The 24,998-nt window shown below is 34.1% G+C and overlaps 1 protein-coding gene across 1 annotated transcript; it reads left to right on the top strand.

The window, feature by feature from the left end:
- The first annotated feature begins 5,351 nt into the window (after positions 1-5,351).
- Positions 5,352-24,418, top strand: LOC108740609 (nose resistant to fluoxetine protein 6). The gene is made up of 9 exons (XM_025977506.1): positions 5,352-6,074; positions 10,340-10,521; positions 13,796-13,965; positions 17,147-17,337; positions 18,591-18,855; positions 19,874-20,257; positions 20,488-20,824; positions 23,096-23,311; positions 23,993-24,418. Exons 1-9 carry the CDS (start codon positions 5,747-5,749, stop codon positions 24,125-24,127), a joined length of 2,208 nt encoding a protein of 735 aa, XP_025833291.1. The 5' UTR covers positions 5,352-5,746; the 3' UTR covers positions 24,128-24,418.
- The last annotated feature ends 580 nt before the right edge of the window (positions 24,419-24,998 follow it).

Raw genomic sequence — 24,998 nt, 5'->3', positions numbered from 1 at the left:
CTGCTTTTCCATTTTTACGAAAACCACAGAGGCGTCTTGTTCAGCGTGCTGTCAAACCTACACTAGCAAGGAGATCGGGCTGAAACTATAGCTACAAGCTATCCAAGGATGGTACTATAGAATGTCACCTCAAGGTAGGCCTAGTGGCGTCATCTCTTGGTCAGGCCGGAAACTTATCAATCCACCCTCGTATGTTAAGTACCTATTAGTGTTTAAAATATAAATAATATTATAATATAAAACATTCATAAACAAAATTAACTAAAAACTGTTTTACTTATTTTTGTGTGCATTTTAAATAGATAGATTTTGACAAGATAAGTATTTGATCTTTTTTGATTGACTTTTATTTTCTTGGTTTTCAAGACAAGTCATTAAGATCGATATGTTTTGGACTTCTGCGGCAATCCTTAGATTAGTTCCAGTTTTAATTTTGATTTCAGGAGATAGCATCTTTATGCGGTTGTGGTTTACCGTGTAAACGAATTTATAATAATTTTCTCTAAAAAAACCACAACTAACCAAAAAAGATTGATCATGAAGTAGGATGGATTTAACCGAAACTTCCGCCACACTTTACTTACGTATATAACATACAGAAAATAATGATAATTTGCCTATATTAGGTATTTTAATTACTAATCTTTTTTTTTGTAATTCTGCATTGAAAATTGATCTGTTTTGGATGTGCTACAAAGTCTTTTTTGTTATTTAAATTTATTAAAAATAAAGAAGCTAACGTTTTCTTACGTCTTCGTATTGGTAGAAAATTTATATTTAGTTTTTTATTAACATTGTAGGCATTTCAATTTATGAGTAATTATCAATAGTAGTTCTAAGAAAAGCCCATATAGAATACCAAAATTAAGTTTTATTTTATTCTGTTTGAAAGTTACTTTTCCTTGTAAGGATTTAACTGAATAGGCGAAAAATGATCAATAGAACCATTTGCATACAGCGTGGAATTCACGTCAAAAAGCTCAGCAATATTCGCTATATAAACAATAGACCGGTCTAAAGTTTAAAGCTCATTTTGTGTTGTTAACATTAATACTTAAGTATGTACCTAATTCACAATTAAAGTTTGGAAAAGTTAACGATTTATTAAGGATTGTGGAAAAGTTGCAAATATTAACCGTCCAGACCTATGGTTCTGATGATAATCACTTACAATTAGTCACTTAGGGATTTGTTTGTGTTATTTTTTGGGCTCTAAGTAGAAAAGGAAAAAGAATATCGGATAAAAATGTAAAAAATGCTTTCTTTTTTAATTTTTAGTTTTAAAAATGCCATTTTCTCTATTAGGAATGTTGCAAATTTGCCCTTCGAGGGGTTGCTTCTTTAATAAGTACTTCAGGGTTGTTATTATGGTCAGTTTTCAAATGAGGACATCTTTTATAGAATAATTTTCCCCACATTACAATGATAGGTAGAGTAGTAAAGATAAAATGTAGATTTTTACCTATGGACGGAGAACAAGGAGAAATATTACAAGAATTAAGTATATCATTGGAAGTGTCCGAACTGGTTTCGATATAACGACTGTTACGCAATACTTATAACCTAATCTCGCCAGACTTTCCGTGGTTAGGTAATATCGCGAGTAAAGTAGAAAGTGTTCATATACGTACACCCATACATACTTGAAGGTGCATATGCTTATATCAACATGCATACACCAAACAAGTAACCGTGGAAACGTTGTATTGTACCTACATATATCCACAACCTACTGGGACATGTGTCTCTTTCGATGTGTGTGTTAAATTAACAGACATTTGTTTTGCGACCGCGAATGGCTTTTTTAATCACCGCGGCAGTTTTATAATAAAATTTCCCGGTGCGCGCCAGCAGTCGAAAGTTTAATTATTGCGAATTACTAAGCTGGAATTGTTTGTTCAAACGGCGCACGTACAGATATACGTATATGTAAAAATGTAGCTTCGAAAATTGAGGCAATGAATGACCCGTTTTAAGTTCAAATAATGGCTGCCCTCGCCTCGATTGCATTTTATTTAACGAATTATTATTGTCTGTGTTGTTATTTGAAATAATAATGGAAATGACGTGTGTTTTTTGCAAATGGTCAAATAAAAACAAATCTAAGTACCGTTTCGTTTATATTTGTTCCAATTAAGATCCAAAATTGTCGACAGTAGATTCAAAAAACACCTGACGAGTTTATAGATATAGTAAGAAGAAAAATGACTGCTTCACAAAGGGTCAATAAAAAATCTCAAGCATATGCAATGGGTCTGTACAATCACGATTTAAAAATCACTGCCAAAAGGGTTTCCATTTTAGTGTATTACGATTATGCAATTCACTCAGTGCCAAATAAGTATTGACAGGACAACTGACTGGGTTTTCACTGAAGATGAATCATGAAAGGATTAACGAAATTTGTACTTTCGAAGTCTTGAAATTTTTGCCAATTTATGTTGGCAATATTAAGCTTCTCTTACAATTTTGAAACTGGTTCAAGTGGATCATTTACAATTCGTTCGCGGTCACAATGTGGTGCTTGGGCCTGGGGTTCGGAGCCTCGATTTACATGGGCGGCACACGTCTCTCGGCATCTATTGTTTACTAAATTGCGTTACTTAATTAAGCTTCTCGCCTGATGAGATTGACAATCGATGGACGAAACGTTGCGAATAAAATGCTTGCAAACTTTGAATGTGATCAACTACAAATTATAGAATTCATTATTTAGAGTAATATCAATAATCAGCAGTAGAAACTTAAGGGGTTTTGTTCATTCCAGCAAATATCAAACCCTAAACTACAAAGTAAAATCGTTTTTGAAAAAAGATTAAATAAAACTGTATTTAGTATAACAATTTGGTTTTGACTTCAAACAATTGTATTTAATTTTACATTTTTTTAATAAAGAAAAATACTAGTGCCTATCTTATTAAAATTCGTTAATTAATGTTGTTAAATAAATACGTTTTTCTTTTGTTTTTACTGCTTAACTGATGCATAGCATGCTTCATTTTTTACACTAACATGGAAGGCAAGTTCATAAAAAAGCTTGTTAAGTGTTAATGAGAGCAGAAAACAGAACACGTTGCTGACATGTTAAAATTTAATTACTAGCATCTCTAATAAAACAGAACTGCAGTATCTAAAATAAATTATTGCTAAATGCTGTTAAGAATGAGAAAGCATCATTTTTTTCCTATATCTAAATTACCTAATTCTACTTTCTGCTGACTTCAGATATCAACAATCTGATTAGGTAATAAAAATATTAGATAGCTAAATAACAATAAGTATCTTAATTAATTAAAAATGTTTCTACTACAATATCTAGCTTTCCACATCCCGGATGTGATTACACATTTTGGGCCGACTGTTTTGCATAAATGCAACATAAACAGTAACTTCTACTAAATTTAGAAAGTCATAAAATCTGAAATTTAAAATTATTGGCGGTTTCAATGATTCTGTAACCAGCTTTCTACATTTTAGTACATTATTCAAGTATAAATATAGTGTAATTTACAACTGGAGTAAAATCTGTTATACTTATTTAATTATAAAATGACTATCGTTGGAAAAAGAGTTCTTGTTGAAGGCTTGACCGCACTTATTGAGATTTTTCTTATATTTCATTGAGAAACAATTGCCAGTGTGCGTACTTGATAAATATTTAAACTTTTTGACGAGAAGAATAGTGTGTAATGTGTCCTAATGTTTAATGACCACGTTTTATTGTTTTGTCAGTTGAATGTCAATAAAGGTGTTAATATTTGTAACTACAAAAAGTAAAAAAAGAAAAATAGGTCAAGTGTAAATCAGTAAACGCATGATCAGCGTTGCACGTCATTAACGACGTATTCAGAAGGGGAGATAGTGTTTTAGATGTCTTTTTTCAAATTGCAATGATTTAATACGTTACATGCATATATCTCAATCTATAGAAATCGATATCCCGATCATCAAAATCGCTCAAAAATTAACGAATTTGTCAAATCAATATTGGTCAACTTTGACGACCACTGGAGGAAAAATTGGCCATGAAATCGAAAAATGTTTCATTGAGAGACTTTTCCCCCCATTAGTATTCATTTCTGAAATAATCTCAGACGGCAGATCCTGAAGGACAAATTACCATTAGAGTGATTTTTCTTCTTAGTAAATAAATCCTTTAGGTAAAGTAGTTCTTTAAACTTTTAGTTTGATAACTTCCAAGCCGGTATAAAATTGTCCCCCAAGACAAGTTCTGTCTTATTATATTCACATTAACCTTCGTAAAAACTTTTTTTATTTTGTTAACTGTTCTCGATTACGAATTAAGGATATGTTTACCACCATTTTGTCGTAGTTAAAGAATAGATTGCAATTGTCGTTTTTTCTTCAAAGTGACTCAAAGTATTCAGTTTTTGTACGATTCTGTTTGCATGCATGAAAGGTACAATTTGAAATTTGTTGATAGTACGAAACAGCTGTTGTGGACATTTCATCCTTGCCAACACAGAGAAGACACCACTCAAAAATTTTCAAATCGTTATTAAGCTCAGACTAGCGACTGGGGCAGGTTCAAAATTTTCTAGAGTATGTCCAGCTTGTCCTGGAGTATCTCTGACTACGGTCAAAAGCTAAGTATGATTACTTCATTTGTTAAATTTTCTTCTACAATTGCGGTAGGAATTTCCAAAGGTAGCACGTTGTTCTTCTCTTGAGTGCTGTACATTACTGCCTTGAGTGCTGAGTGGCTTGAGCGATACGTAGTACTAGTTAGTTGGTTAGTACTCCGCAACACTCAAGGCAGTACTACTCAGCACTCAAGGCAACTAAGAACGAGATGAAAAACGTGATAGTCTTGAAAATGTCTGCTGGAGGTTTAGGCGAAACGTCGGGCGATAATTTCCAAAGACAACAGCCAGAAAGCCCGAAAATAAATAATAATAATAATAGTACTGAGGACGCTGGGCCGTGAAAGCCTACGTTTATTTGTTTACATTTTATGTCTTTTTGTTTTTACTATGAATAACTTATCTTCATCACTAAATATTTCCTTAAAAAAAATCAGTAAAAAGGAAATGATTCAGTTCATGACTATTCTGTTAATTTAACTTCCCTTAGAAGTACCTTAGGACCATTAGAGCATGACAAGCATTATTACCAGAAAAGCATAAAACAGACATTATACTGATGATGGGTCCAATGAACGATTTGCAACGAGAAATCGCATGAACCTTTTGAATCGCCGAAGACAATTCTTTTCGCGAATGTGGAGCAACAACGGTCACCCTTACATCATCGTTGTCCATTTATCTTTTACAATATAGAGAACTAAAGGTGGTGGCACGGTGACACAGCATGATATTCATTGCTTCTCGATCGGCACCTTTCTCCAACCACTAAGAGTGAATTCGGTGAGAACCTGAGAACGATACCTGTTGTTGTTGTGTCTTGTTTAGCCGTCACAGAAATCGAAAGTAAAACGTCTTGTGAACCGCGCCAACTTCCGTGACCGAGGAAAAGAAGAAATCTTCATTAACAAAATGAATCTCGTACTTATTACTTGACAATAATAACAGCATCGAAATAAAAAGAGATTCTTGTGTTAATCTTCCAGCGGTCACCGACAATTATGTGCCCAGTTTAGGTAAAAAGTGCGCGTTTTTGGTTTATTTAGCGTGCTTCTCAATAAAATATGAATTCAAATTGATATTAAAACCTGAAAGTTGTTTTTATTTGGGACCGTTGGTTTTCAAAAGGATTCTTTATCAATATGGCGTTTTTCGGTTTTTTTACGTTAGTGTTTTTGTGGTTTGGTGGTGTCTTCTCGGTAAATTTTGTGACGTATAATTCAACTGATTTATCATATTTGTCCAATGGTATTCAAATACCGATAGCAATGGCATCCGCGAGCGACCCTGTAATTGAAGAAACTCCAGACAGTTCTGCGAAACGATTGCCGGAAATGGAGTGGCTCCGCGGACTCTACAACCACCATAACTGGGAAAGCAGATTACACTCTGTGGAAAACATCAACTGTAGGACCGACATGCGACTTTATCTTAACGAATTGAATAATGGAACTACTTGGGCTATAAAAAGTGAGTTTTGTTCACAATGAAAATAAAAAAAAACATTTTTTAACTAATTATTATAAATTAAGTCAAGGAAGCTATTTAATTCCTCCAGACCAATGATTATTTTTTGAAGTGAAACTTCTTTACGCACGGTAGGGTAAGTTCGTTTTATGCGAGTTGCTATGTAACGAAATCATGCAACGGATGTCTCGTAGTGGGGATCGCTTGAGCCGTGAGCGGGCTTCAATGCAACGTTCGTTACGGGCAACTTCGGCATGTATAGTGTAAAATTTAAATTCGTAGTGTACAAATAATACCATTAAACCAATTACTTAACCCCTATCCTGGTATGTTTGTGTATTTGAAGAAGTTTCACTTCAGTAGCGTGTTGTTTAATTACACGTTGTATATTTTAATTATATTTTCAAAAAAAAAAAATAAAAGAAGGAACTTCATGGATTAGGATATATGTACCCGTATCAAAATAATCTTATATTAAGTGAATTATTAGAGAAAAAAGACGCTAATATGAATAAAGAAAGGAATTGATTAATAAACTGTGCTTTGATATTTTAGTAGAAAGAGAAGTACTAAAGAAATAATTTCAGCTGTTTCACGATTAAGATAATTAATTAAAATGATCACAGCCAGTTAGCCAATCACAAGTATCAGGTCTATAATTTATTTTTGAAAGAGCCCATATGGGTAATTGGTTATGAATATATTCCTTGATGAATCATCTTCATTTTCGCCAACTTGCGCAAGCAAGAATAGATAGCAAAATGTTATAACAGACGGCAAAGGTAATTATTTGAATAGGCGATTTAAATAGCATAAGAATTGTTATATAACGTTTGAAATTTTATTGTACGTGGTCGTTACACTTTCTGCAACCTGTGATAATGCCTTCCAGACACGTTTCAATAAATAAATGATTTCTGTATGCAGTGAACATATCTACTCGGCAATTTTGACCATTAGCACGTGAAGAACGAGTTGGCTAATTTGGCTCAGTTGTAACACTTTCGCATACATGCATAACAGTATAACTGTACTTTGTGAAGGAAAGTAGCCAATAGCAATTAACTGATTAATTAACAAGAAGACAAACCAGCCGAGGTAGGATGGAAAAACTAAGTAGTCTTTTCCGTATTTTCTCCCTTGAAAGCATTTTCAAGTTTAAGATCATCATATTAATTTATTTTTGGCAAACAAAGGTGCCGACTATTGCAAACGCCAGTGTGAAAGTGACAGTATTCTTAAGTACTGTTGGGTATGTTTGTCGTTAATGAATTAATAGTCGACTCTTGGTGTTACAAAAGAACGGCTAAATTTTTTATTGAACTTGAAATTAGAAAACGAACGAACTGGTTGTTCTTTCTACCGGAAAATACATACCTCTAAATATCACGTTTCTGCAATAGTTTTTCAATTTTTGGAAAACAAATTAAATATTTAGGTAGATACTAATTTAACGAAGAAATAAAAAAATGCACATATTAAATATACGAAACGAAAAAACTGCTTGTCATTGAAAATTGTAACCCACGTGGTGTAGTTCTTATCAATGGAGGAGTGACATTACTTTTCTTCTTGGACGTCTTAGCTGGTGCGTGTTGATATAAAGTTAGAGAATTATTGAATGAATTCTTGTCGTCGCGTATGGTGTTACTTCCGGATAGTTGCAATTTGTGCTACTGCATCTTCACCAAAGTGGAAGATACGAAGATTCCTTTTCGCCAAAATTTCAGGGACCGTTGGATAATTTTTAATGAGATTAACAAACATTTTCAGACAGAATGAACAAATAGAGACAGAATTATACTAGAGAATCCGTGATGGTAAATCGTTTTCGAACTGGTTACTCAAAAACTACTACAGTAATTTCAAGATAAGTTTTATTAAAATGCTGCTTCCAAAATTTTTATATATTTTTTACATGGTGTTCTTTCAACTTACCTTGAAAGTAGTAACTAAAACCTACATTTAGAACTTCTTACTTGTTTAAGTTTAAAAATGAGAGGGGGGCTGTAATGTCGTTGAGTACAGCAAATAAATCGTGACAAAAGGGTGAAAAGCAGAGGCCTTTTTTGTTGTATTTCAAGGGACTTTTCGAAAGGGACGGAAGAATTGTGATATACAAATAAAAAGACGAATGGAAGCATGAATTGACCGAAACTGTGAGGGTTTCTTGTTGACTACGGACCCTTAAAATGGCATTTATTCCCGCGTTTGATTTATGTACATTAATTTTAAGAGAATCATTGTAATGCTAATAGATCAGGCGGAAATGATACAAACTATTGGGAGTTTGAAATGTATGTTTTTATTCAGAAACAGAGCAAATTCAAATCGATATCGTAGCTATTAGTTAGGACGTTCAAAATTGGCATAGTCCGCAATAAAACTGTCACATTTTCTTTCAAGTTACTAACTACACTAGAGGGATTGCTGACAGAACGCCTACTTTAACTACGACAGACTTTGTAGGGAATATAGCAAACGTAGAAAAGAGATGCCAGGTGGGAATTGCAGCGGACACTAACAAAGAAAAAGGAACAACATTATACCAATTGATATGTAACAAAAAGAGATGCAGACAAGTAGAATTTGAGCATGTTACCAGCATCGGACTTTAAAGAAACTTCAACATTTTCAGAAATTTAGAAAAGTAAAGACGCTTGCTTAAAGATATAATTCCAACCAGGTAGTTATAAAGCTAACCCCTCACCGCTTACTGTTATTGACTTGTCTGTACTACTCATGAAGCATTTCCTAACTTTAAAGGGCATGCTTAAAAGTGGAAACATGAAAGAAGATACGTCCATTCTTATAGATAATTTATTCAGGACTGGGCCAATTTTGATCGTCCTAATTATATTATAATCAGTTAAGCCTCGTAATTTACATCAACTTCGTAGTAAAAGTAACCCGTTTCAAGCATAAATATATACTATAGGCAGATGGTAAGATCAAGTCATTACGAGATGCATACATAAAATCATTCGATCGATTTGATTCAATCGGCAGACATTTTGTATCTTTTTGATTGGTTATGAAATGTTCATTTTTTGATTTGAAAGTAAATTGTTTAAATCTTAATCATATGCGAAACTGTATAGTATTTGTTTTAGCACCAGGAAATGCACTAAAAGACGTTAATGATTAGTATGCCCTAATTTACCTGCTTATAAGGTGTTAATTCGTTTATTTGAATGAGATTAGAGTCATTAAAAAGAGAGATCTCCGGCCAAAAAGCATGTTTTAATGGAATTTTAAATAATGAGTATACAAAACGTGGTTTTTATATGATGAATACACAGATTTTCAACTTCCACTTTTATCGGAGGTCAAATACATGAAAGTGAAAGTTTAGTCGAAAGCGTTTAAGTTTTAAAATTAGCCGCACCAAACACTTGATTATTTTAGACATTTTCGACGACATTTGTTTAAATATGTTAACGGTTATTGTGAATGGCTTTATCAAATAACAAACAAAGTATAAATATTATTTTACGAATTTTCGTTTAATTTACCTTGCAATAATGACAATGTAGACAATAATAATTATATAGGAAGCTTGTTGATAGGTATTTGTGAACGCTGCCAGTCTGATTAAAATATATGCTCTTTTTACTCCGTGCCATTTCCAAATTTGAGTTCCTTATTGTTGTTCCTCATTATGAGAAAATTAAGTGGTTTATTGTATAGATTTTTTTGAATATTTAAAGTTGATGTATAATGTTGCTGTCTCAGTAAAAGTTATTCTATTAAACAACTTAACTTCTTTTTATATGATGTTTCTTTCTTAAGTATCCAATTTTGACCCGGTCTCCCCTACAAAAACTAAAAAAACTTTTGGGTGTTTCATTCCCACCAGCCAGTAATGCTGGTGGGCGGGCAGTCCCTCCGGACTACGCCGGAAGGTAGGGCGGAAGGCCCTCTTCAGCCTGCTTTCAAGAATCGTGGGAATGGGTGGGTGGTGGTTCGGGTGAGAAAGATGAGACGGACGAAATGAAGACAGAAGAGAATGAAAGATTATCTGTGGAATATTACTGCCCCAGCATTTGCCTATGTGATCCAAGGAAACCACAGAAAAACTTGGACCAAGGCAGACGGACCCGGAATCGAACCGGCGTCCTCCCGAATGTTAAGCAATGGTCTAGACCTCTAGGCCATGCCGCTCGGTGTTCTCCCCTACACTCTTTCTCCTATGTATATTATTGCACATTATTATGTTTAATTTGTAATTTGTAATTTATTTTGAAACGTTATTTACTCTATTACAGTGAACGATGCTTCCGGGAGATACGACGGTTTGTTTTTCTTTGGGAATGACTACTGGTTAGGATCTAGTGTTCACTGCAGCGAACTGACTGATCCTTCCGGTAATCCGGAAGTTCCGCCGTTTCCGGTCCACTTTTTCGTCGCCAAAGTTAGAATGAACATCAACGAAAAACTGACGCCAGTAGTAAGTAAAGTTTAACGGTAATAATTTAATCATTTAGTGGACTGTAAGAATAAGAGCGAACTTGGGAATTTTGAAAGAATATTTTTTTAAGCCGAAATTATCTTTTAGGAATTAAAAAAATGATTTTTATATTTTTTACTGTGTAGGCAGAAGGACATTAATTGGGATTTCGTTAGGTATTAGTATTTTCGGTAATTGTCCAGAATTTGGGCACCAGACTAAAATCGCTTCAAAAATTTTTTCATCGATTTCTGAGGATTCTACATACATCAATGTTAATAAAAGAATTTTATGCAGTGACAATCGTGAGATAAGGAGATAAAAGCTTGTATAACTTTTAACCCAACCCCCCTTCTGCCCCTGATCTCCTCACCCATCTCTTCCCACATCTACAGTTCTCATTAAAAATTTTTGTTTTTTTTTTTATTTATGATGTCATAAAAAACTGTCTCCCCAACCTTCTAATATTTAATTTTATTATGTGGAATTACCGGAAATTTTTGGAGCGATTTTGGTCTGCATCCCCAATATTGGATAATTACCGTATTTTCAAATATAGCCGATTGAAATTGTTGATTGGATGTTAAGTATCTTGGTTATATTGGCGGTTAGCTTTCTAAGTAAATATTGGGTTGTGTAACGCATACATGAACTTACATGTGCCACATTTCTTCATGTTCCGAGAACCTTATCTAATTTATTATGAAATAGAGGAAGAATTTTAATAGCGGATAGCACTTATTGAGAAAGATATACGACGTACAATTCTCATATAAGCTGCATCCTTTGTATAATGACTATCAAGTGCTTATACCTAAATTATTACATATTTGAAGAAATTAGATGCAATAGGTGATGGATGCTCTGGAGTAATTTAACTTATACATCGCTAGTACCATGTAAATGCCATTGTAGTTTAGTAGGTAATCAGTAAATTGCTTGCGTGCTACATTTATGAAACTATTTATAACTAGTTAGATATGTGTGTTAGCTCGTTACGTTTGAAGTACCGTGCTAATTGTGGCCTAGTTATCATTTTTTCGTGTAAAGAATATTAATATTCAACAAGTAGATTATTTCCTATTTTTTTTTACCATTTGATACCATTGTTTCGGCAAATACATCTGCGAAGTGCAAAGACATAGTGCAAAGCATATAAAAACTTTAAAGTAACTTATTTATCTTATCGTCATCACCATCATAGGGTCGTCAGTCTTCGCATTTCCCTTAAACTGGAACATCCCACAGCCGTAACTATTTGTGAACAGTTATACAATGTAGGTCTACAGTTACTCCTCTTAACTCCTGCTTCTCCTTGTAATAGGTCCGCTATAAAACTGTAGCATTTACTTTCTTCTTTCAAATCACTAACTAGATTAGAGGGGTTGCTGACAGAACGCCTACTTTAATCACAACATATTTTGTAAGGAATATCGCAAACATAGAAAAGAGATGTCAGGTAGGAATTGCAGCGGACACTACTATTCTTCCATCCTGAATTATCTGATTTCTTAATTTTTCGTCTCCTATGTTCATATTCACCCTTTTCGCCCTTATGTTTATACATTTGCTTTGCCAAAAAACCTAAGAAACACTTTTATTTTGCTTCGCATTGAGTACGTAAATAAAATGGTATGTTCTATATAGTTATTCACAGGGGGTTTGTTTTTATTACTTCATTTATCCTTATTACAGTCTAGCTTTTTTCTATATTGATCACTTATGATCCTTTTAAATGTTCCCAAATTCGGACAGATAAAGTTTAATAACAGGTCCAGAAAAATGTTTCGAAGAATGACATATACAACTATCATTAACACCAATCATTTAGACAGGATCGTACTCATTTCGTTTCACAGCACTTCTTAGAATATTCAGTTTAATTTACAAAGGTGTCTAAAGAAACACCTTGCGTATATTATAAAATTCCTAAAATGTAATTTACATATACACTGTAAGTAGTCGTAAGTAGTATACATATTTATCTTAGTTTCCAATAACCTAATTAACGGATTGCGAAACTTTCTTTCCTGAGGTTTCGCGATATGTAAAACATAACGAATCCGTTTTCCTCTTGATAAATGTGTAAGTGTGTTTAAAATGTTGTTTTTAGCTCAATAAATTTCTGCAAAGGCCATAAAAATGTGCAATCGAACATTCTAAACGTTCTTTTACCTTGAGTAAGAACATTGTTTCTCTAGTCCTTAACAAATAAACATTAAACGCATGATATTTTACTACAGATTAATAGACGTTGGTCAGGTAGCTGTAAATTCTTCAATGGATACTACAATTTGAATAAAATCTAGTAACTAATGCTACTTAAGTATATACTATACAACAAACCATTAATGTATTAATGTAAGTAGGTACATACATACATTGACCTGAAAATTTTATATATATCAAATGCTGAAGGATTACAAAATATCTCAAAGGAGATAAAACACATATCAAATTCACTTACAAAGTTAATTAATTGCGTTTGATATGAGCTTGTTTCTAGAATTCAAAACGATGTTTTAAAGTTACCCTAGATAAAAATTTTCAGTCTCTCTCCAGTCTCTCAAAGTCTTACAGAGTCTTTCAGCGTCTCTAAGAGCGTCTCTCACAGTCTCTCAATTATTGTCTAGGCGTTTTTATGGATCTCTCACAGTCTCTGTATGAGAGACTGAATGAATAAAACTGAAAAATTGAGGGACTCGAGTGTCTCCCGTAGAAAGACTGGGATCTCTGAAATATGTTGAACTTGTCTATCGAGACACCACTTATTGAGATATTTGAGTCTCTCGTTCAGAGATTCGAGTCTCTCGTTCAGAGACGCTAAACAGTTTTTTTGACAATCTCTCGACAGTCTCTCTCAGCGTTACCAGAGAGATTCGATGAGAGACGGAGACTCGAGTCTCGCTTTCAGAGACTCTGCGAGACTGAACATTTTTATCTTGGGTAGCCTCAATTGAGTAAAACCTTACGAAATAGATAAAGTTAAAGACAGATATCAAAGTAATATCTCTCTGAAGTTTTGCGTTTACTTTCAATTGTTTGTTGCTGAAATTAAATGTATATTTTTTATAGTAATAATTTTTCTGTTTTTTCAAAAAATATTTTCTTTTGTATTGGTTCCTATAAATATTAAAACGATTAAATAGAATAAGTTTGTTTTAAAAACATTACGTTTAGATTATACGTTGATTATAGTTGATATTGATAATAAATAAATGTGAACATTCATCAGTCAGTATCTATCAATTTTATCTTTGTATTTTTGTTTAAGACTCGACAGTTGAATATAGGCCAATGCCTTCCAGGATCCTGCTCTTCATCCGATATTCGCCAGCTTCTGGCCCATGAACGAACCCAAGGAGCTCATCTAACAATAGTCGGCATACGACCTGTTCCAGGAGACTATGCCTTATTCCAGGATGTCAAGTTGCACATAATCGGGTAGGTATGCTATCCATTGACTTTCGTTTTTGTGAAGTGAACTGCTTATTAATTATAATGAAACTCTCTAACACTTGAAATATGTTTATTGGTTCCTATTACCTATTTCGGAAAAGGTTTTAAGCAAAAGTTGAAGGGGATATCAATTGGTGACATTTAAAGTGGCCCTGACATTAAAATTGGGAGGCACTTCCAGGCCTAGTTATTTTTTAATAGGAATGCATATAATTGGATTTCGGAAATTTGATAACCGAAATTTAGTTGGTTGCAATATAAAGATAGGAGACGAAAAATTAGAAGAAGTGGCCGATTTTAGGTATCTAGGAAGTCAGATAAGTCAGGACGGAAGAAGTAGTAGGGATATAAAGCAGAGGATAACACAAACAAAAAAGAAGTTACTTCTATGTTCGCGAACGGTTAATTTGGAAATTCGGAAAAGGTTGTTAAAAGTGTATGTTTGGAGCACGGCGCTGTACGGGTGCGAAACATCAACAGTAGGAGCTGCGGAAAAGAAAATGTTAGAAGCGTTCGATATGTGGTGTTACAAGCGAATGATGAGGATACCGTGGATAGAGAAAGTTAGAAATGAAGAAGTATTAGAAAGAGTAAGAGAACAGAGGACTCCATGGATATCAATAAGAAATAGGTGAGATAGAGTGAGGAGACCTTCTCAGGCATAAAGGTCTAGTCAGAGATATATTAGAGGCAGAAACGGAAGTTAGGAGGGGTAGAGGTAGACTTAGGTTAGATTGCTGTTCGCAAATAGTTAAGGATATGGGTTGCTCTAGCTTAGGACTGACGACCTTATGATGATGATGATGTGCTAGTTTTTGTTATACAATTCTTTAGAAACATAAAATGACATTATATCTATAAGTAATCCTTACCTAATCGTAAATTCGACTGTTCTAGACATCCTGAATGCAATAATAGAATTAAACTTTCCAAATTCACGTTATTGGATTTCCGCTTTAACTGTTTGTAGTTTTTTTTCAGGGAGGATAATGTCAGGTAGTTGTGAGTTTGTAGTCAGTTGGATTCGACTAACGTAAGCTAATGAAATAAAGTAGAGAGACTCGACATGGAAGAGGAAATCGGTTAGGCCATAGATTAGACCGCAGCAAGCGGTGGAGTTTGGCGCGCGGCGTGGCTCTGTTGGAAATTTATTTGGACGAACAAGCCACACGTGCAGTCCCATGTGACGGCGCCAAATGCCTACAAATTAATTCCCGATGATATAGCGCCAGACAAGCGGGATTCGCTCGTGTTGTTACGCCGCGATCGCGTCCTATATGCAAAATAAATGAAGTTGCGTTTTTGGATGCGAGCAAAATGCCACTTATCAATTTCGAAATGTGGGGGGCTTAACTAACAAACAGGTACCTGTCTGTCTTTTGTTGCCCCGTTTCACATCATTTAACCTGATAAACTGTCGCTCAATTGTAGCCGCGAGAGTAGCTAATAACACCAAAAACTGGACGGACACACACGCGTATTAAATGGTTCGCTGGGAAACAGAACAATGCGGTCTTGTTTTCGTGATAGGTTGATAAATAAAAAATGAGACGTGATGATGTTAGCTGGGTACTTCATACATTTTAGCTATGTTTTCTTCATTGTAAAAACTTACAATCGGCAGATTTTACACGAAATTATTGAACAAATTATTGTTGATTGATTCATCATGATAAAGTCGTCAGTCCTAAGACAGCTTGGACACGCACTTCCACTCTTTCCTAACTTGAGCTAATCTTCGCATTTCCCAAAACTAGAACATTCCACATCCTTAACTATTTGCGAACAGTAATCTAATCTAGGTCTACCTCTACCCCTCCTAACTCCCGTTTTTGCCTCTAATATGTCTCTGACTAGACCTTCATGTCTGAGAAGGTATCCTACAAACCTATCTCGTCTATTTCTTATTGACTTTCATAGAGTCCTCTGTTCTCCTATTCTTTCTAATACCTCTTCATTTCTAACCTTCTCTATCCACGGTATCCTCCTCAATCGCCTGTAACACCACATTTCAAACGCTTTTAACCTTTTCTTTTCCGTCGCGCCCACCATCTTTAACAAGCTTTTTCGAATTTCTAAATTAACCGTTCGTGAGGATAGAAGTGACTTCTTCTTATTGAAGGCGACTCCACCCTGCGCTATCCTCGGCTTTATATCCCTACTACTCCTTTCGTCCTGACTTATCTGACTTTCTAGATACCTAAAATCAGCCACTTCTTCTAATTCTTCGTCTCCTATCTTTATATTCGCTCTTTCCCTACTATTCCTTCTTTTGCATACCAGTATTTTTGTTTTACTTTTAGTTATTTTCATACAGTACTGTTTTGTCAGTAACGAATCCATTTTATTTAAAGCTATCTCTAACGCCTCTTTGCTATATGCTAATACTGCTATATCATTTGCAAATCTAAGCATACTAATCGTTTGCTCCTGTACATCTATCCCTACAATTGTACTGTCTTTAATGATGTAGATCGGGTCTTCGACGTATAGATTGAAAAGTAGACAGTATTGTCCTTTTTAAATTAAAACATACAAAAAACGCTGACTTAGTACCTACGTGGTGGATCTTTTACCGTTTTTAATATTCATCCCCAGATGCAATTTATTGGAGAACCTGCGGTGCAATAAACTTTATTGGCCCATGTTTCGAAATTTATCGTTTATATGCTTCTCATTATGTACAGACGTTGCTCGTAAATAGAGACACTCCAGTACCTTATGTTTTATGTTGTGGGAACACTCGGTATAGCGAAAAACAATTCAAATGTGTAATAATTAAAGTTCATCATTTCTGCCGACTTAGTAAAATCGCGGTACAGTGCGGTGAACTAGGTCATAGACATTTACACACACATATGTAAACTGCTGAACTAACTATTGCCATTAAACTAATGTAAATAATTTTTGTATAAATAGCTTGTAAAGAATTGAATAAAATTAGTCTAACACCAGGCTCACTATTATTCGGATGCTGATAAAGTGTCAACCCTTGGAATNATTATATTTATCATTTTAAAAATACCTTTAATCATTTATTTTCTAGAACTATAGAATTGTTATGTAGACAGTATTTTTACACCAACTTTTAAGAATTACCATTGCAGTTACATTTTCTGTAACATAAGTTATCTTGCTTTACACAATTTTGCTATTTATTTTTTAGTGGAGTTGGATTAGCCGTTATATGTCTTGTTCTAATAGCTACTGCTGCCGATTATTTCCACGCCAAAAAGATGAGCAACCAATCGAAAGGAATAATTTCAAATAATAACAATAATAACGTCGAAAGCCTTAAACACCACACAAATTCTACGAAAGACACGGAATCTGACAATTGCGAGAAATACAAACCAAGTAAGTTTTATAAATAAAATTAACAGATAAGTAAATTATAAACAATTTAAAAAGATAACGAGATTCAGTTCGCATTACAAATTTATTTACTTGTAGTTAAGTCTTTTAAAGTGGTTAAGTAGTAAATAAATTGTAAGGGTTTCTACAAAAAATTGTCAAATAAATAGAGTGTACTCCATATATCTAGTAGAATGAGCTATTTCAGATCATTATTAATCATAACGTACAATTGACGTGTCTACGTATCAGCTGTTGCGAAGGTTACGAATAGGTATGTGTGTGTCGATGCTTGCGATAACGAAAGACAATAAGATAATGCAGCTGCGAATCGGTTAACTGTTCCCAATCATTGCCGGCTTGTTAATTGGGGTATTTCTTATATCCCCTACGTAGTGGTGCTATCAGAAGATATACTTTACAAAGCCTCCAGATAATACCCTTTTAATTAATTATTAATTTCAGTATTATTCGGATTATATGGTCAAAATTGTAAATCTTTTACATTATTATTTATTACTGGAACAATAAATCTACTAATCCGAATACCTACCACAAGGAAGACATTGATACCCTGTGATAAAATTTGTGCATCATTCTCTTTATTTAAACAGCTTTAAACTGGTAAAATTAAACTGAAGCGGCTATAGGTGCGGATTGACTGTTCTACGAAGTCACAACTGAAGATAAGTTAGTTAAGAATTCCTCTTTAAACCCATATTAAAAAATCCATTTAGATAATTTCCCTTTTCTTCCATATCCTCGTGAATTATGAACGCAGATGAAATGTGTGACAGTCAAAATAAATTATAGCGGAGTTTAGATTAACTTGTGTTGTCATTATTCAATGCCCGACGCACTCTGCGATTTACGTTTTGCTCTATCAAATCCTTTTAAAAATTGAACTAGATTTTCGCATTTACTTAATATAATAAAAAAAACTTAAAACTGACTGGGATTGATTGATGGTTAGAAAGAAACAACCAGTACAAGATACGTGATTTGAATTCAGTGGACTACATTGTCAAATTATACAAGGTATACGTATATTAGTTGCACGGTTGGAATAGTTTTAAACAAACAATCTAAATAATTCCTTTTATTATCAAACTTCTTACTCCCTCCAATATAAACCACTGATGCAATCGAAAAGTGGATACATCTCAAGAAAATTTCTAACTAGGAGCTTAATATTCTTTAATAACACACGTGTTGTTGTGGGGGATGAAGAAATAATATGGTACTTTATTTTTCAGGCATTTTTCTACGACTGCTCCTCTGCTTTTCAGCCATTAAGAATGGAAAGTCGATATTGAACGTGGACCCTTTACCCAAAGACTCAATCAGGTCCATTCACGGGCTTCGATTTCTAAGTATTGCATGGATAATCCTGGTTCATACCTACCTTGAAGTATTTGCTATCGCCGATAACAAATCCATGCGCACAATAACCGAAAAGACTTTTATGTATCGGACGATTTCAAATGCTACTTTTTCGGTGGATACTTTCTTCTTTATAAGGTGAATATAAAAAGTACTTGTGAATTAACTTCTTACATTTTCTTACTAAAACAATTGAAGAGAAATTGGATGTTTAGTGTTTAGGTAGAAGTTTCGGAAAATTTATTTTTCAAAATAAAAAAAGACTAGTAGACGCCTATCATACACATTATTGCAACAAGAAATCAGTGTTCTCCTACTTTCATCAAAAATCACACAGTTAATTCATGCAGATTTGGTATCGTTATATAGACAATTAAAATAGTTCATTATATTGAATTATTTTTTTATTAAATTTCTGATTAATATTTTTCATTATTATGCTGCTTTTTGCCTGTACTACGGTGTATATATCACGTAGATAAATCAGCAGAAGCCTACAGTGTTAATGTCGGCAGTACCATGAGCGCCTTAGTACTGTAGTGACTTCGATCACAGATGTCGCAGCGGTTTACTTACGCAGCGGGATGAATAATATAATAATTGCAGGAGTAAATCTGTGTCAACGACAATTTATCGTAAACAACAAGTCGTACAATAGTTATAGAAAGAATAAACTAAATAAGCTGTCAAATTGTTGAACAATTCAGGGAAAACAAATCACCGTGCGATTATATATNCCTATATATATGTGAGAAAGCAATAAATAAATTCTTTCTATACGTGCGATGAGATTTTATTCAGCAGGATGCTTTTAAATTTAATGGAGAAGATTGTACATAATAGAAGCTTTTCATAAAATACTAACAGAGAAGAGGTACAATGAAGATAACGATGACTTCCGAGAGAGTCCTTGCTACATATTGAATTAGCTCGCCAACATTCCCATTAGGATCAAAGGATCACTGTTGGAGAATTGGAACACAATTTCCACTAACAGTTCACTTATTCTATTTAACTGATTGATATACAATTTTATATTGATTCTAATTATGTCTATTGTCCAATTGTCAGTTTGAAAAACTGGTTAAGTAACGTTTGGAATTATATCTCTTTGATATTCAAATACTTTCCCCATTAATTTTCCCTTTCCTTTCAGCGGTTTTCTTGTAACTCTTACGTATATCAGAACGAAATGGTATCGACAAGATAAGGAGCCATTAGAACGTATTCCTCGGGGATCATACATAGGAGAAGTTCCCAAACTGGGTCTGTTAGTTGTCTATCGTTTTCTGCGTCTCACTCCTGCCTATCTCTACGTCCTGGGAATGAACGAGATAGCAATGAGATATTTTCACAGCAGTTCCGTATTTAGTCCAGCGATTATCGATCACATCAGCTGTTCCAAGTACTGGTGGAGGAACGCCCTGTATATTAACAATTTCTTCCCTCAAACCGAGTTCTGCATGCTTTGGTCATGGTACATTTCAAACGACATGCAGTTTTTTATCATGGCCACTATCTTACTTATGATTGGGGCAAGGTAAGAGAGACATAGACATAGGAATATAGGGATGGAACATAAAATAGCCTAGATATTATTGGCAACCTATACTGCGCACGCGCAGTTTGTCAATCGCTGGGTAGTTAGCTGATGTAGAGGCGCAACCAATAAAATCTAGGCACCATTGTGTGGACTCCGCCCATCAACCTCCGAAAGCCTTGATACAACCAAAAGTTTTACAAAATTTATGCATTAATTTACGTTTTCAGGGGTGGAAAATACTTCAAATTTGCTGCTACTACAGTCGTAATATTTCTGCTTTTGTCTTGGGCCACGACATTCCTGGTGGCGATGCAGTACAAGTACGTGGCAAGGATAGAAGAGCCTTTTGCATTATTCGATCAGTTGTATGATAAGCCTTGGCTAAGGGTAGGACCGTATATTGTGGGAATGATGACGGGTTATTTTGTGTTTAACTTAAAAGGAAAACTTGAGGTACACAAAGTCCTAGTACCCCTGTTATGGTTACTATCCGTTGGATGCCTCTTGTTCCTCGTCTACTGTGTTGGAAACGATGGCATGAAGATCCCTGAATCTGCCTTTTATGTACGTCTAACGTTTTAATCATCAATTAGAATGATTTTATACCGTAGCCTTTGTGTGTGTGGGTGATCCAAATCGTATGCATCTCCTTCCACAGTAACATATTTTTTAATTAACTGATTAATAAAAGGTTTAATTAAAATGAACGGGTTCCTTAGGTCTACTTTTAAAATCTAGGATTTTATCATTTAATCACAATATTTAATTAAAATATGCTAATTTTCATGTATTCGAGGCGGAACTTAACAGTTACAAGGATTCGGTGGATTTAAATATTTAATTCGGGTCTATATTTAGCTACGTATACATACATTCTACTGATATGCGGTAACTATTACATTTTTAATGTTTTATGTTTAAAGTATCTGCGTGTACTACTATGCACAATCGACAACGGTTCAGAATTCAAATTTTAGACGGGCTTAGCCAATATTTAGATTAATAATTTGGGATGAGTGTTGCTTGAATTAATTTGTGAAAGTAAGACTGTAATCCGTCGAGTTTCAAATTTCATTTTCTTGGAGAGCTAAGACACTGAAGTAAAGTTCAGGTTCGCCATTTCTGAAAATGTAAGAATTTAACGTAACGTAATTAAAATTCTTGGAACAACAACAAAGAAACCTGATAACTGCGGGTGATAAATTGGATTCAAAAACGACTGAGATGAAACAGGGGATTAAAGTTTTTGAATTAAACAAAAATCTTTTAGTACATTTTAGTTACTTATAGGACAAAAAGTTTCCAAACTGGACTTGTTTGCTAATGTCAAATCAAACACAATCCTTACATCATTATTTTCATACGCAATCGTCACAAATTCTTTGTCAACTGTTTGAACTGTTGGGGTGAATGCAATTTTGCACCAAAAATAGCTTCTATTTACTTCATTTTGTAACAGTTGGAACTATAGGTTTACAAACTAGTCCGAAGACCTTTTGATTGCACTAGGTATTTGAGGAAATTAGTCAATTGTTATAATTTATTCATTATTATTATCGTCATACTTTTATTTGAATTTCTCATAAAGTTTTTATACCTCCAATAAGTTATAGTTATGTGTACTTTCTTAATCACCTAGTTGTGGAATTAATTTAAATAACTAACATGTTAAAGCACAGTAACTTGCTTACAAAATTATATTGATTATTTATACGAAGCTGTTAACGTGATAACCTGTTGCTGAAATACGTGAAGCATACTGCAGTGGTATGGCTGACCATTGGGTGTACATTTAGTTATTTCTACAGCAAAGGTGTTGGGTAATATAATTAACTTTGAAACAGATGTGTTTGTTACACGCAAAACGGCATTGCGTCTCAAAGAACGAATACAATTTTATCGAGCATAGTTTAACAAATGCCTATTATTGATAAGTATACCAATCAACAATTTAAATGGTTGGTTGTGGTACTTACTTGATCTTGATGGTTTCTTAATTTTATAGAAACCTCTCGAAATGCGTTTGTTATGCGGGTCGTTCGGTGTATGGTTTATGACCCTGAGTGGTCCGCCGACTAATTGTCGATATTATTGGTCTGTTATACGTTGCATTACAATTTTATACTTCGTTTACTTTCTGTAGCAATGGGACCTTCAGTTTGACCGGCACAAAGTAGAAAAGAAGAGCACTAGGCCAGAAAAGAAAGGAGACAACTCTCGGCCAAACTCTTAACCGGTGAGGAGCGTATAATGCGTACAGTACTGCACGGAAAAATTGACCATTTTATCCACTGCAATTGCATTGTTCAAATGTGCTGTTATTGGTACCATTTACTACTGAAAATATCAACGAGATGTTTATTTATATTTGAAGACATATTATAGACTTTAAAGCTTGTTTTCGACTCGCACTACTTTTCATGATTGAACAAAACTTTTGGCAGGTACTGTATGAAAAAGTATGTTTAATGAACAAGAATAAATAAATTCTTTCTATACGTGCGATGAGATTTTATTCAGCAGGATGCTTTTAAATTTAATGGAGAAGATTGTACATAATAGAAGCTTTTCATAAAATACTAACAGAGAAGAGGTACAATGAAGATAACGATGACTTCCGAGAGAGTCCTTGCTACATATTGAATTAGCTCGCCAACATTCCCATTAGGATCAAAGGATCACTGTTGGAGAATTGGAACACAATTTCCACTAACAGTTCACTTATTCTATTTNTAAAATTTAACTTGTTACTGTAGAGATTTGTTGTTATGTCTTACGTCTGAATGAGGAGAATACATTATCGTTGCTGTTTTTCAATTATCGTTCTGAAAATAGGCAGCTCTGGGACACACAGCGTGGGGTCTATCCTTAGCTTGGATAGTGATTGCCTGCCGTCACGGCTATGGTGGCATAATCGATTACATTTTGGGATTTAGGGGAATACTTCCTCTCAGCAGATTGACGTATTGTGCCTACCTCGTTCATCCAATGATAATGTGTCTGACTAGTTTCGAAATGGATGGGCCCTTTCATATGCAGCAAGGCATCGTGGTAAGTAACCGATGATATACCCCCGAGACAAATGTCACATATCAACCGCAGCCTCCAAATCCCTCAGGCATAACCGATCAGATTGATAGTCAGGTGAAACCTGTTTATTACTAACATGAACATACTCATTGTCAACAAACAACAAAATAGAATTTTGTACTTACCTCATACAGTGGATTTCGGGTATAACGACCACTGTAATTTCGTCGCTATATCCAGAAGTCGTTACAGGCAAAGTCAAAGAAGATATACACACTTTTTTTTCAATTTTGAAACATTTTTCGCCTTTTTTTAACAGTAAAAGTACATCTGGAAGTCACACTTATTCAAAAGTTTACTAAACCCAGTTGCTACTCAGAAACAACGGTAGAGGTCACCACACTTGTTGACATGGTGAATGTAAACAAAAGACAAGAAAGCTCTTTGTGTTTTTAGCGGCTGACTCCGGTCGCTATATCTGCATGGGATTACTAGGGATTTATTACAAATGATTCATTAAAAACAGTCGTTACACCCGAACTCGGCGTTACATCCGAAGTCGCTATAGCCACAATGGTCGCTATAACCAAGGTCGTAATAAATGGAATCCACTGTAATTCTATTGTTTTAAAATAGCTGACTCAAAATTGTCTACCAAAACTTTAGAAAATTTGTCCTAAACATTTTATGTATTGATTTTAGTTGGTCGTATTTTTTGGAAACGTGGTCACGTCATTCTTGATGTCTTTTGCCATATCGTTGTGCTTCGAAGCTCCAGTAATCGGAATTTTAAGAATTCTCTTCTCCAAAGAATTAAAAGACACTAAACCGAATTAGTAACGTTTCGTAATTTAAATTAGAACCGATTATCATCAGGCCAAAGTTAAAGGAGTTTCGACGATTGTATAAACTGTAAATATAGATAAGAAAAGAGTAGGTATGCCTACAATAATAATTATTATCAAACTATTTACTATGTGTTATTTTTCAAATTTATTTTGTTTCAAAAGTGACGTATTTTTTATTACAAAATGAAATTAGCCAGTTTCAATTTGAGAACTTAAAAGGTTTCAACTGTTTCAATTCTATTACGTTTGTATCTAAAAAAATACTTTGTACCTTATAAATTACAGGAATAAATTGTTCTTAAAAAATCAGCTGTCTTTTATTATTGTAAAATTTTACCTATTGGTTCTTAAACTACCTTTACAATATACGTAGATTTTTATTTTTTACTTGTTCTTTTACTACATCATTTTCACAAGGTAAGTATGAGAACAAAATGTTATGAACAATTAAATGGTTTATTTTCATAAAGTTTCAAATATAATTTAAAGAACCTTCGCTAATAATTTTCTAGCGGATTTTATGAAGTTTTGAAGGTGTGTGTAATATTAAGAAAATTTCTTTTCTTAATTTATTATTATGCTCTATTGTATAATCAGCCTTTTAGCTAGCGTATTTTATTAGAATGGCATTTAGTAGGCGTTAATAATTACCTATTAAAGCACAATTATTATCTCAATTAACATGCAAGCAAATAAGTATTAAGCAAAGGCTTCTCCAATTAAGAATTGATCCGGCAGGTGCTGCTTGTTGTGGACAATCCTTAAACTAAAGGTACAGTCTCTCGGATGACTTATAATCTTCTGGTGTAAGGAAATAGATATTTGATTTATAATTCGACGTGACGTATTTTAATAGAAAC

Source organism: Agrilus planipennis, unplaced genomic scaffold, assembly GCF_000699045.2.
Source record: "Agrilus planipennis isolate EAB-ADULT unplaced genomic scaffold, Apla_2.0 scaffold201, whole genome shotgun sequence".
NCBI lineage: Eukaryota > Metazoa > Arthropoda > Insecta > Coleoptera > Buprestidae > Agrilus > Agrilus planipennis.
This window is presented reverse-complemented; position numbering and strand designations above follow the sequence as displayed.